The sequence below is a fragment of the Cetorhinus maximus genome, chromosome 28 (genome assembly GCF_964194155.1).
Source record: "Cetorhinus maximus chromosome 28, sCetMax3.hap1.1, whole genome shotgun sequence".
NCBI classification, from domain to species: domain Eukaryota; kingdom Metazoa; phylum Chordata; class Chondrichthyes; order Lamniformes; family Cetorhinidae; genus Cetorhinus; species Cetorhinus maximus.
The window spans coordinates 6,295,245-6,308,791 of NC_135906.1; the positions used below are offsets into that span (position 1 = coordinate 6,295,245).

The 13,547-nt window shown below is 43.1% G+C and overlaps 1 protein-coding gene across 1 annotated transcript in view; it reads right to left on the reverse strand.

The window, feature by feature from the left end:
• The window catches only part of LOC144668786 (spliceosome RNA helicase DDX39B-like), a 28,544-nt gene that overhangs the window by 1,043 nt on the left and 13,954 nt on the right, over window positions 1-13,547 (reverse strand). Inside the window, exons 5-9 of the mRNA XM_078531122.1 lie at window positions 13,406-13,524; window positions 8,918-9,049; window positions 5,980-6,089; window positions 5,699-5,843; window positions 4,709-4,856 (exon numbers count right to left, since the gene is read on the reverse strand). Of these exons, the coding sequence (XP_078387248.1) occupies window positions 4,709-4,856; window positions 5,699-5,843; window positions 5,980-6,089; window positions 8,918-9,049; window positions 13,406-13,524 (654 nt within the window). The remainder of the gene's footprint in view (window positions 1-4,708; window positions 4,857-5,698; window positions 5,844-5,979; window positions 6,090-8,917; window positions 9,050-13,405; window positions 13,525-13,547) is intronic.

Sequence of the window (13,547 nt, forward strand, 5' to 3'; positions counted from 1 at the left end):
GGTCAGGTGAAGGGGGATTTAGAAAATCTAAAGAGAAAAATCAAGACAATAGAACAGCACCGAGAACTGGACAAAGACAAGCAGACTGGACGAGGAGGAACAGTAAGTTTAACAGCAGTGAGTGCGTCAGCAAATGAGGTCCATCCGCACAGGACAGCAACAAAAAAAAAGGTTCTTCCTCTGTACACACGAAGCACTTGCAACAAGATAGATTGATGAACTTGTGAGACTAATGGGTTTGATAAATTACAGAGACGTGGTTGCAAGGTGACCAAGATTGGGAAATAAGTATTCCAGATACACAATATTTCAAAAAGGTAGGCAGAATGGAAGAGGAGGGGGAATAGCCCTGATCGTAAAGGATAACATGAGGGCATTAGTGAGAAAGGATCTTGGCTCAGAAGATACCAACATACGAATTAGGAGGAGTAGGCCACTTGACCTCGCTCTGCCATTCAATAAGATCATGGCTGATTTGTTTGTAACCTCCATCCCACATCCCTGCCTACCCCCAGCAGCCTTTCAGCCCCTGTATATCAAGAATCTAGCTAGCTCTGCCTTAAAAATACTCAAAGACTCTGCTCCCACCGCCTTTTGAGGAAGAGGGTTCCAAAAATTCATGACTCTCAAAAAAACCTTTTCATCCCTGTCTTAAATGAACGACCCCTTATTTTTAAACCGTGACCTGTAGTTCTAGATTCTCCCACAAGGGGAAACATCCTTTCCACATCCACCCTCTCAAGACCCCTCAGAATTTTGACGGTTTCAATCAAGTCACCTCTTACTCTCCTAAACTCCAGTGGATACAAGCCTAGCCTGTCTTTGCCCACTCACTTAACCTATGTCACTTTGTAGCCTCCTTATGTCCTCTTCACAATTTACTTTCCTACATATCTTTGTGTTGTCAGCAATTTAGCAACAATACCTTCAGTCCCTTAATCCAAGTCATTTATATAAATTGCAAAAAGTTGAGGCCCCAGCACTGATCCCTGTGACACACAACTCGCACATTCCGCCAACCAGAAAAAGACTCATTTATGGCTACCCTCTGTTGCCTGTTAGCTAGCCTACCTTGTATCCATGCCAGTATGTTACCTCCTACACCAGGAGCTTTTATTTTCCACAATAACCTTTGATGTGGCATCTTATCAAATGCCTTCCGGAAAACTAAGTTCAGTACATCCACCGGTTCCCCTTTAGCCACAGCACGTGTGACTCCATCAAAGAATTGGTTAAACCTGATTTCCCTTTCACAAAACCATGTTGACTCTGTCTGATTGTCTTGAATTTTTCTAAGTGCCCTGCTACAACATCTTAGCTTCCAACATTTTCCCTGTGACAGATGTTAAGCTAACTGGCCTGTAGTTTCCTGCCTTCCGTCTCCCACCCACTTTTTGAATAATGGAGTTACATTTGCTATTTTCCAATCTAATGGGACCGTCTCCAAATCCAGAGGAATTAAAACCAACGCATCAACTATCTCACTAGTCACTTCTTTCAAGACCCTAGGATGAAATCCATCAGGGCCAGGGGATTTTTCAGTTCTAAGTACCACTTCTCTGGTGATTGTAATTTTCCCAAGTTCCTCCCTCCTTTCCATTTCCTGATTAACAGCTATTTCTGGGATGTTACTTGTGTTCTCTATATTGAAGACCAAAGCAAAATACTGGTTCAATTCATCTGCCATCTCCTTATTTTCCATTATTAATTCCCCAGACTCTCATTCTTTAGAACCAATACTCACTTTAACTCTTTTCTTATAAAATATTTATAGATACTATCCATCTTTATATTTCTAGCTAGCTTCCTCTTGTACTCAAATTTTTTCCTCCTTATTAATCTTTTTGTCATTCTTTGCTGTTCTTTATATTCTTTCCAATCTTGTGACCTGCCACCCATCTTTGTGCAATTATATGCTTTTCTTTTAATTTTGATACTGTAACTTTTTTAGTTAATCACATATGATGGGTCCTCCCCTTGGAAATTCTCTCTCATTGGAAATATCCCCTGAAAGGTTTGCCACTGCATCTCTACTGACCTATCCCATAACCTCATTTGCCAGGTCACTTTAGCTAGCTGTGCTTTCATGCCTTCATAATTGCCCTTATTTAAGTTTAAAATACTAGTCTTGGGACCACTCTTCTCTCCCTCAAACTGAAGGTAAAATTCATTAATATGATCGCTGCCACCTAGGGGTGTTTTCGCTATGGGGTTATCAATTCATCCTATCTCGTTGCACAATACCAGGTCTAGTATAGCCTCCTCTCTGGTTGGCTCCAGAATGTGTTGTTTGAAGAAACTATCCCAAAAACATTCTATGAACTCATCTACGCTACTTTTGCCCATCTGATTTTTCTAGTCTATATGTAGATTAAAATTTATGATTAGCACTGTACCTTTCTAAAAAAGCTCCCATTATCTCTTCCTTTATACTCTGTCCTAATGTGTAGTTACAATTAGATGGCTTTAACACCACTCCCATAAGTGACTTCTTGCCTTTATCATTTCTCATCTCAACCCAAACCGTTTCTACAACCTGGTTTCCTGAACTTAGGTCATCTCTCTCTAATGTGTTAATACCATCATTGATTAACAGAGCCGCCCCTCCACCTTTTCCTAACTTCCTGTCCTTCCTAAATATCACGTACCCTTCAGCAGCCGGCTCCCATCTATGGCATCCTGTAGCCATGTCTCTGTAATGGCTAACAGTTCATACTTATTTATTTCTATTTGTGATATCAGTTCATGTGTTTTATTTTAAATGTTATATGCGTTTATATTGTCCTTTTATTATTTTTGTAACACCTAGCCTTATCTGATTTGTTAGATTTCTACTCTCAGTCCCTGCTGTCACATTCCGTTTATCATTTCACACATGAGTACCTTTCTCTTTTGTCTTGTCTCCACTCTTTGGTTTACCACATCTTCCCAAATTTGACCAGGAAGTAGAATCAGTAAGGGCAAATTAGGAATTACAAGAGCCTGAAAACACTGATTGGGAGTAGTTTATAAGCTCCACAAACAAGAGTTATACCACTGGACAGTGCATTAAGTAAAAGTAATTGGAGCTTGTAAAAAAGGATAAGCTATTTTAGATCTAAGATGAGGCAGCGTTAATCAGTTATCTCATAGTGAAAGATTTTAAGAGCTTTTACAAGTATATAAACATAGGAATGTAACTAAAGTAAACACTGGTCCCTTAGAGGCAGTGATAGAAGAAATCACCATGGGGAATGAGGAACTGGCAGGGAAACTGAACAAATATTTAGTGCCTGTCTTCACAGTAGAAGACACAAGCTACATACTAGAAATAGAGGGTAACCAAGGGGCTAACAAGAGTGAGGAACGTTAATTAATATCATAGAAAAAGTATTGGAGAAACTTAAGGGATTAAGATCTGACAAATCCCCATGACCTACATCCTAGGTTTCTAATAGAGATAGCTGCAGAAATAGTAATGATTTTCCAAAATTCCCTAGATTCTAGAGCAAGGATTGGAAATTAGTTAAGGTAACTCTACTATTTAAGAAAGGAGGAAAAGGGAAAACGGAGTCTCAGGCCTGATTGATCATTCAGAATCGAGATGAGGAGTAATTCTTTCACTCAGATGTTTGTGAATCGTTGGAATTCTCTACCCAAGAGTTTTGCAGTTGCTCCATCATTGAGTATTATCAAGGCTGGGGCAGATGGATTTTTGAACTCTCAGAATCAAGGGACAAGGGAAGGGGGCAGGAAAGTGGAGTGCGATAGAAGATCAGCAATGATCCTATTGAATGGTGGAGCAGGCTAGAGGGGCCATGTGGTCAACTCCTGCTCATACTTCTGATGTTCTAACCACCCAGGCCAACCAGCACTTCACTAAAACCCAAGCCTAACCAGCAATAAAAGTAAACATCAAAACTAAAGGAAACACAGATCCAGAATAGATTCTGAAGCTGCACCGATCCCAATGGGTTTACACTTATGCTACATTATATCGCCTCACCAAAGCACAAGTGTACTCCAAGTCAGAAGATGCTGGATTCAATCCTCACTCCTGAGACTTGAGCACCAACTGTATACACTGACACTCCCAAAGCAGTGATAATGGAGCTATGCACTGTCAAAGTGCTGTCTTTCAAATGCAGTGTTAAACCAAGATAGTGCTCTGCCCCCTCAGGTGGATGCAAAGATCCCATAACTAACATTTATCCCTCAGCCAACATCACAAAATCAGAAACTGGTCATTATCTTTTCACTATTTGTGGAAATCTTGCTGTCTGCATATTGGTTGGTGCCTTTCCTGGATTACAACAGTAAGTGCACTGTCAGCTGGCTATAGTGTTTTGTGGCACACTGAGGTCATAAAAGACACCACAGATATTCAAGTTTTTCTTTCTTTATATGACAGATGGCTAGTCTTTGGGAGGGTAGAAAGTTCCTAACAATCTCAGGATATAAAATTATTCCTGATAAACCTGGAAATGAAATCAATTTCCTCAAACAAATATTAAAAACTAATTTTGATTCCACTCCTGACTTTGCTCTCTCCTTACCCACCCCCCAAACCTGGTTCATTACTCCCCATTTCACCCTTACCCACAGGACATTTATCAAAACCATTTTCCCTCACCCCCTCCCGCCACCTCCTTAAAGCCTCACCATCAAATCTTCACCAACCCCCACAGTGCTCTCAACACCACGAAGAAACCAAAAGCCCAGTACATACTGTAGGTAGAAATGTCGATTTCATCCGGCAGTTCAGCAACATTGACTTCAAATCGATCCTGCACGTCATTCAGAACTTTAGCATCGGTCTCATCAGACACAAAGGTAATGGCCAAACCCTTGGTACCAAACCTACCAGCACGAGCAACCTACAGACAGAGGGTTACAAAACGTAATATGTACCATTTATTAAACCTGACATAACTCAGTGGGTTTGTAGCAGGTTAATGCGCAGAGTGTCACCAACTAAGGCACGAGTATCTAAACCGCACTGCCATGTAAAGTTAGGAATCTGCCAGAATATTGGAAGTCCTGCGTACGCACTCCCCAAATACAAAATCTGTGGACCCTCAAAAACAACACTCCCAGTTCTCCTCATATTATTGACACTCGCAGGGAAGTGGTGAGTGTTCTCACTTGGCTCGAAGAACTGCTGGAAGGTGCAGCTGTCAAGTGAGGACAGACCCAGGTTTGCTGAGATGTCCTCACACGTCTCACAGGCTCAGTGGATGCCAGAACCTCCTCCACAAAGCATGAACTTCTCTCCGAGTTGCAAAGAAGAGTCATATTGGACTCGGGAGGTTGAGTGTTTCTCTCTCCACAGATGCTGTCAGACGGGCTGAGCTTTTCCAGCACTTTTGTTTTTATTTCAGATCTCCAGCATCGGCAATACTTTGCTTTTGTTAACTTTCTCTTACTGCCTCAAACACTGACAGGCATGTAGTGCTCAACCGCCCATTTCTGCTTGTATTTCAGCTTTCTAGCATTAGTGCTGCTTCATTGTGCATCTGTGAAGAATGGTCACTAGGTGGGAGAAAGCTGTAGAAAAAAAGTGGAGCTGTATGGAGTGGAGCAAGAGAAGGTACAGCTTAGAGGTGCGGGCAAATCAGATTTTATATACACAGTAAAAATTCCAACAAGTGCTAATAGGTTTCAACACACTCAGCAATTGGTGATCAGCCCAAGTGTTCTATAGGAACTTAATTCTCACCCTGTGCAGGTACGTGTCAGAGTCCTCAGGCATGTCGTAGTTGAAAACGATATTCACTCGCTCAATGTCCATACCACGACCAAACAGGTTAGTTGCTACCAAGATACGTCTCTGAAAGTCTTTAAACTGCTGATAACGGGATAACCTAGCAGTGAGCAGGGAGAGAAAAACAAGTCTCTTTAAAGCATGTTTCTAAATATTCCCAAATATCAAATGAAAACCTCACCAGAACCACGCGTTGGGATCAGGCAGTTTTGAAACTCAGCTCCAGCGATACAAACCTTTCTTCCTGCGCCATTCCTCGGTGGATGGCGATCGCTGGGAAGTTCTGCTCCACAAGCAGTTGCGCCAGTGCCACACAACGCTGCACCGATTTCACAAAGATCACCACCTGCAAGGGGGAAGGGACACCAGCATTAAATGTGCATAGAGATTTTAAGAGCTGGTTTTCTTCAATTGCTGGGGAATGCTCAACTCTCAGGCACAAAGTGGGAACAAAGCGGCAGGCAGACCCCAACACCGAGTCCCTGCCTCTGGGGATTTCCACAAGATCATTGGGGTGGTGGTAATGTGGGTCATTAGGGCTAAAATATACCAACGAGGCATTCCTCCCCTTCTGCTCCGATCACTCCCAGGCTTGCTCAGATCTTGGCTCTGGCCTCACACCCAGGCCCACACAGACCGAAGGATCTAAGAGAGTGGCAGCAGACATACCCATGGAGTTGAAGTGTCGCCGGCTGGTTTCTGTTAAAGCTGCAAAGGTACCACACCATAGGCTCGAGGCAAAGGTCAGTGCACGTGGAGTCAGGGGGCAAATAGCTGGATGGATAGTAAATTTGCTCTTTGCTTTACATTTTTTTTGGCTAAGGTAGCTATTCAAATTGGGGGAGAGGTGGAAACTGGTGTTGCACAAGGATCAGTGTTGGGGTAACCATTATTGATGATTTAGACTTGGGTCAAGTATCTCAGTACCGAAATTCACAGGTACCACCAGGACTGAGCAGTTTAGTAGTTAATGAACTTTAACAGATAAATATGGGATAGAAACAATGATGATGTGCTTTAGTAGGAACAAGCATCACCTACATCTTAGAAAATAAAAAAAAAGGAATCCAGGGACACAGATGAACAAATCATTCCGAGCAGAATTACAGGTCAGCAAAGCACTGGGATTCGTGCCTAGAGATATAAATTACAAAAATAGTGAGGTTACTTTAAACTTGTACAGAACCCTGGACAGGCCACACTTATGAGTACTGTGCACTCCACTATTAAAGAGGACACAGAAGCACTGGAAAAAGCACAAAATAGATTTAAGGACGACACCAGAATTGGGAGATTACAGCTATCAGGATGGATTGAACAGGTTAGGCCCTTTTCTTTGGAAAAGAGAACTTAGAGAAGATCTGATAGAGATCTTTAAGATTACGAATGAGCTAAACGGGGTAGATGTAGAGAGAATGTTTCCCCTTTTGGAAGAATCCAAAACTAAGGGCTATAAGTACATGACAGTGACATATAAATCCAATAGGGGAATTAGGAGGAATTTAATAGAAGGAGCAGTGGAAAACTTAGGATAGGAGCGGCGGCGGGGGGGGGGGGGGTGTGGAAGAACTGGTGCCATAGTGGTAACTGGACTAGTAATCCAGACACCCAGGCCAATCCTCTGGGGGACACAGCAGCTGGTGGGATTTAAATCTGGAATATAAACTTAGTCTCAGTAATAGTGACCATGAAACTGTCAATGTTGTAAAAACACATCTGGTTCAGCAATGTCCTTCTGCCACCCATACCTGATCTGGCCTACATGTGACTCCAGACCCACAGCAACATGGTTGACTCTTAACTGCCCTATGAAATAGCCTGGTAAGCCATTCAGTTCAAGGCCAATTGGGGATGGGCAGCAAATGCTGGCATTGTCAGCGACGCTCACATCCCACGAAAGAATATAATAAAACTTGGTTGGTCAAGCCTAAGTGCTCAGAATGCCACAGGAAGTGGATGAGGCAATTAGCTTGGATGCTTTCAAAAGGAAAGCAGACAAGTACATGACAGAAAGGGGAATAGAAAGATACTTTGAAAGGCTAAGATGAGGTAGGTGGAATGCTGTATATTCTATGTAACAGGGCTAGAGGCTCAGTGTTTGAGCAGCAGCTAAATGCATTGAAGTTGAAGGCTGCAGGCTGGCCTCAATTCAATGCTGGTCCTGTTGGAATGAACTGAGCTCAAAAATAAAAGCACAGATGGGCAAGCTGTAAACCCAGCCTTTTAGTGACTTATACATTACAGATTCTTCAGAACTTTCTAATTGGTGAGGTGTTAGGAACTGTGTAGGAGCAGGGAGATTTAGGGATCCAAGTAGAGAAACTACTAGTGAATTGACTGGACAAAGAATAATTGTAAAAGAAGTTAATGGAATGTTGGCCTTATCTCAAGAGGGCTGGAATACAAAGGAGTGGAAAATAAGCCACAGCCTTGTGGAGCTTGTTGTTCCCCATGATGCACTGCACCTCAGTATACTGACCTTGCAGTAGGCGCAATGCAGATTCACCAGAAGGATGCAACTGAAGACAGGTTGCATAGACTAGGATTGCATACTCTGGAATATGAATATGGTGATCGAATTGAGATGTTTTAAGATATTATTAAAAGATTCAGCATGGTGGTTAGAAAGGGATTATTTCCTCTGGAGGGAGAGACCAGAACGAATTACAGCTTGTCCATTCAGGGGTGATGCCTGGAAACAATTAGTCACACACAGGGTAATGGAAACCTGGAACTCTTCCCCCCCCCAAAAAGCTGTTGTGGCAAATTAAATGATCAAAATGGAGATTGCTGATTCTTGTTAGACAAGGGTATTAAAGAGTTATAGAACAAGATGGGTCGATAGAGTTAGGACACAGAACAGCCATGATCTGGTTGAATGGTTTGAACAGGCTCAGGGGGCTGAACGGACTACTCTGTTTCCTACTTTGGCTCCAATCGTAACACAACTGTGCTTGCTGTCCCGTCACTGGAGGCACAACTCTGCCCCCTAACAGTCACCTCACCAATTCAGAGCTCATACCCATTGTCTTGGCGATCCAGAAATACAAGCCACTGCCTTTTTGAAATAGAAAGTAAAACTTGATTGGCTAGGAAGAGGGAAATGGTTGAGTATTACCTGCACCTCAGCACAAAGCAAAATCCACTCCATTCTCATTCAGCGTACTGTCTCACCTGATTAAATTCCAGGACGTCAAGTAAATCAAACAGCTTGCGGTTCTTCTCATTGTCCTTTAGTTTAACATAATATTGCTGTAATCCATGGAGTGTCAGCTTAGTTTCATCGTCAACAAACACCTCCATGGGCTAAACGAGAGAGAAAAACCAGAAACATGTAACATTTCATGAATTGTTTGCCCTGCTCCTTGGGCTATTTACCATTACGGGTTGCTTTGGAGACCACTCAATTCATCTAGGAAGAAACCTATAGCCCATGGTAGTTTCTCAAATGATTCTGGGTTTAGTACCAACTACTCTACATGGAAGCCTATTCGATGAGATCATTGCTTCTCGTAAGAAGCACTTCCAGTCATCGGTCCTAAGCTCACCATTCACAGTCCCTCTGCCCAGCCTGCCAGTTTATCCTCAGAGGATGACTGAAGCTAGCTATCAGTGCCAGGACTCTGCTCCACACTCCTTTACAGCCCAAAGGTCTCCCTTTGTGTCAGTGACTAGAGCTAGCTAGGTACCATATTCAAGATGTTGGCTGGCCAGGGTACTGCAGCTTTAGAAGGCTTCCATGAGTGTTTAGGATGTTAAGGGAGATTCAACCTATGGAAATATCTCTGTTGAACCAATACTATCCTCAACCAGCATCTACATACATTTTATTCAAGGAAGGAGAAATGGGCAGCAATAGATATCTTGACAACACAATCTCCTTTGATAGGTGTAAAGGGAAGCTGCAAAATTGAAGGTCAAATCAGTGGACTCAGCAGTTTCTACCAACCTCCAGGATGATCAATGTTCTATGAACAAATTAAATCAGAAAGAAACTAGCCCTACCATCTCCAAACATAGGTTCAAACTGGAATATTGAGACATACGAGTCACAACAGACAGAGCGAACCAGGGTGATATATTGTGAAATGGCTTCATATGGTGATGGGGAGCAGAGTAAGAGTTAAAGCCCCAGTTTGATGGCTGCATGTCTTACTGCTCTGCAAATCTAACCTGGCCAGCCGATCAATCGGCTGCTAAACAAAGGGGCCGCAAACATTACCTGCAGCTAATCCCGGAATGGAACTGCCTGAAAGGAACACTGAGCACAACTTGTCACTACATACTCGTAAGCAATTACACCAACCAGTAAGGGCTTTCAGTAACCACACAATCAACAGACCACTTGCAAGTTAGAGACTCCCAAGTGTCCCTGAAGGACTTGAAAATTTTAACCTATAAGTTATGGTTATAAGTGAAGTTTTTTTTAAACCCAGCATTGTTATACCGTAGTATCTGATGTGTAATCTGCAGGCCTCCAAATTAAATACAGCAATGCTCAACTTTCCCAATGACTAAACACATCCAATATGCCCCACACGTGCACCAGGTTTCAAACAGGCACAAACAGCTCCCACATCGCAAGAATATGAAATCTAACCTCAATGACCATCCTTTGTCAGATTGAGAAACCACTGTCGGTGAGCACTCAATTTCTTGGACAGCCAGCAGCAATGGAGCCGCATCCCTGTACCCCTCCAATCACTGAGCTCAATTCCCAGCCAGGCCACTCATACCCAGGCTCCCCTGTTCTATGAGGTCATTGGTCTCAGAGTTCAGGTACCTCAACACCCATTACAAGTAAACTTCCATGAACTGTCTTCCAACTACTGCACCCCCTCCCTGTCCCCAGATTTCAAGTTAGATCCATTGAATTTCGGCACAAAATAAATGCAGTATTGTTTGGTACTTGTGGTAACAGCTAAAGTGAACAGTTTTGCACAGAGGCTTGCCCCAGCCATAGCCTAGCCTAGTAGTTCAACCAACCATACACTTTGGGATACAGCCAATTTAAATTAAAGCAATACACTAACAGTTGAACAGAACTTTCACTGGTCTAGTGTAACTCTAAAGATATAAAGATTAAAAAAGGCTTTCATGCTGCACCGTCAGCCAAGAGATAAAAAATAACACACCACCACCAAAAGGATCACATCAGAGAGAATTGTGAGATTCCACCGTTATACACACCTCGGTCACAATGGTAATGTTTAGGCTCAAAGAATGGAGAGCTGAACGAGGTACACAGACAGCTCCGCCATGGAACTGGACCCCACAAACAAGAGTCAGCACATCCAGGTCAGGGCCGATTGCGGGAAATAGAGCTTGTAGTGACTCAAAACTCGGAAATGTAGTGAATAGCGGGGATAGTAACAGGCCTCAGAAGGACACAGACTATGATATGAGCAAAAACACAGCTGATGCAATTTAACTAAGTGTGAAGTGATGCATTTGTGGTAAGAAAAATGAGAGGTACTCTGAACTAAATGGTAGAATTCTAAAGGGGAGAGAGAATCAGCAAGAGCTGGGGATGTATGTACACAAATCGTCGACCTTGAATAAAACATATTGGATCCTTGGTTTATTAAAACCAAGGAAATTATGTTAAAACTTTAAAAAGAGCTGGTCAGGCCACAGTTGGGAGTATTGCTTCTAATTCTGGGCACCAAGTTTCAGAAGGCTGTTTTTAAACTCGTTCTTGGGACATGGGGCATCGCTGTTGAGGATGCCAAGGCCTCAGAGGAGGTGCAGTGGTTCACTAAAACGGTACCAGGGATGAGGGAGTTCACTCACGTACAAATTAGAGAAGCTGGGGTTGCCCCCTCACAGTGGAGAAGGTTAGCAGGGATGTGGGACTAACTGGATAGCTCTAGCAAAAATTCAGGCAGACAAAATGAGCTGAATGGTCTCCTTTTATGCTGTGTCATTTTAACACTGGGCCCCCTGCACTAGCAGACCCTTTGGGCACATTCTCTCAAGGTTATTATAAGACTAACAATAGCACATTTCAGCACAGTCACAAACATGGTACGGCCTACATCTGGACACAGTAGCAGTTATGCTCCTGGACTGACAATCCAGAGGCCTGGACTCCATAAAATGAACATTCAAATTCCACCGTAGTTTAGAATTTGAATCCAGTGCTTAAAAAAAATATTTTAAATATCTATCAGTAAAAGTAACAACAGAGCTGTCAGGTGGATGTGAAAACTCAACTGGTGAACTCATGTCCTGCATAAACCAAGTCTAGTCTACATATGACTCGGGGCCCCAGACCACCGTGGTTGTCACTTAACTGCTCTCCGAAGTTTAACTCAGTCGTATCTAACCAATGTGGAAAACAGGGATGGGCAATAAATGCTGGCCTGCCACACAGGGAACAAATTAAAAACCATCACCATTCCCAATTCACTGGCCCACAAGTACCAAACAAACTGAGATTCAGCTCATGGAAAAATCAGCTCCACTAAAAGTTCAAAATCCCATTCCAGAAATACCATGCACGCTCATAAAAAAACCCACAACTTCAATGCGATGCCCAATGGGCAATCTGCCAACTAGCCATTTCTGGCTCTCAGCAACATTGAGCTGCTCTGTGGTTTGAAAATGTTTGCCATTGGTTGCAGGGAGTCTGCCAATAGCCAAGTCACCTCGTTACAATCTGCTGCATACAAACCATTCCACATTAAGAAATGGAACTTTGTAAAGCTGGGTCGAAGATGGAGTCCTCTCGCAGCCATCCTTGACCGTTGCAGGTCTCAAGGTCAGCAGCACAGTGTGAACCAGTCCATTGGATAGATAACATGATTAACTGCAAGTAGCTACTGCTTGCGTTGGCCACTGCTCGCACCCTAGCGATATGGGAATATCTTCTTCCGTTCGACGACAGCAGGGATCATCAGTGAAGATACTAAAACTACATCTCTCTTCAAAGTATATTTTAAACCAGGACTTTGACAAACTCTTTAACTGCTTCACCCTGAATACGCTGGTCTTCTGGAGATCGTGGATAATTGGACACTGTGCTAAGACACTAAGCTAGATAATTCTTCGCAATCACGAACGCAATCTTCTCGACAACGTAGCTAGCAGCTGACTGAATACCGTGGGAGGGGCTGTGTTAGAATACTCCTCACAACCCCGAGCAGCACCAAATTTCAGGGAACGCAACAGTGAGAGCAATCTGCGGATCTTTATCAGAAGTGGACTAACGTGATGGCCTCAACTATCTAAGCCCGAAACCGTTGATCTTCCGGAAAACGCAACTAACTTCTTTAGAAAGCCGTGGGAAGCCTGGTTTTACCATAACTCTGCCGGTGCTTCTGATCATAACTGTGCTAATTATTAATAAAGCCCCGAATAGGACCGAGTCTACCGCAAGGACACGCTTACGATCTCTCCTATAAGCATTGCTAGAGGTGGGATTGGACTAAGGTTGCCACTACCTATGGTTCTTTAGTCTAAACTGCACTATCTACAGCTAGCTGGTGAAAACCGAATCTTGCAAAGGTTACAACTGTGCGGTGATGAGCTTCAGGAGGAGCAGCATGCCGTTCCATTCCATTCCAGACTGGGGTTTGCTTGACTCTTAGGAATGCAAGCACCCTTGATGGTGGCTCATCAAAAACTTGTGGGGTAGTGGTAAGAAAGATGAATAATTACATCCTGCATGAACTTGCGGCAGACGGGACGGATCTCCTTGCTTAGGGTGGCGCTGAACATCATAACCTGCTTTTCATGAGGAGTCAAACGGAAAATATCCTGGACATCCCTGCGCATGTCTGCAAAGGAATCAAAACAGAAG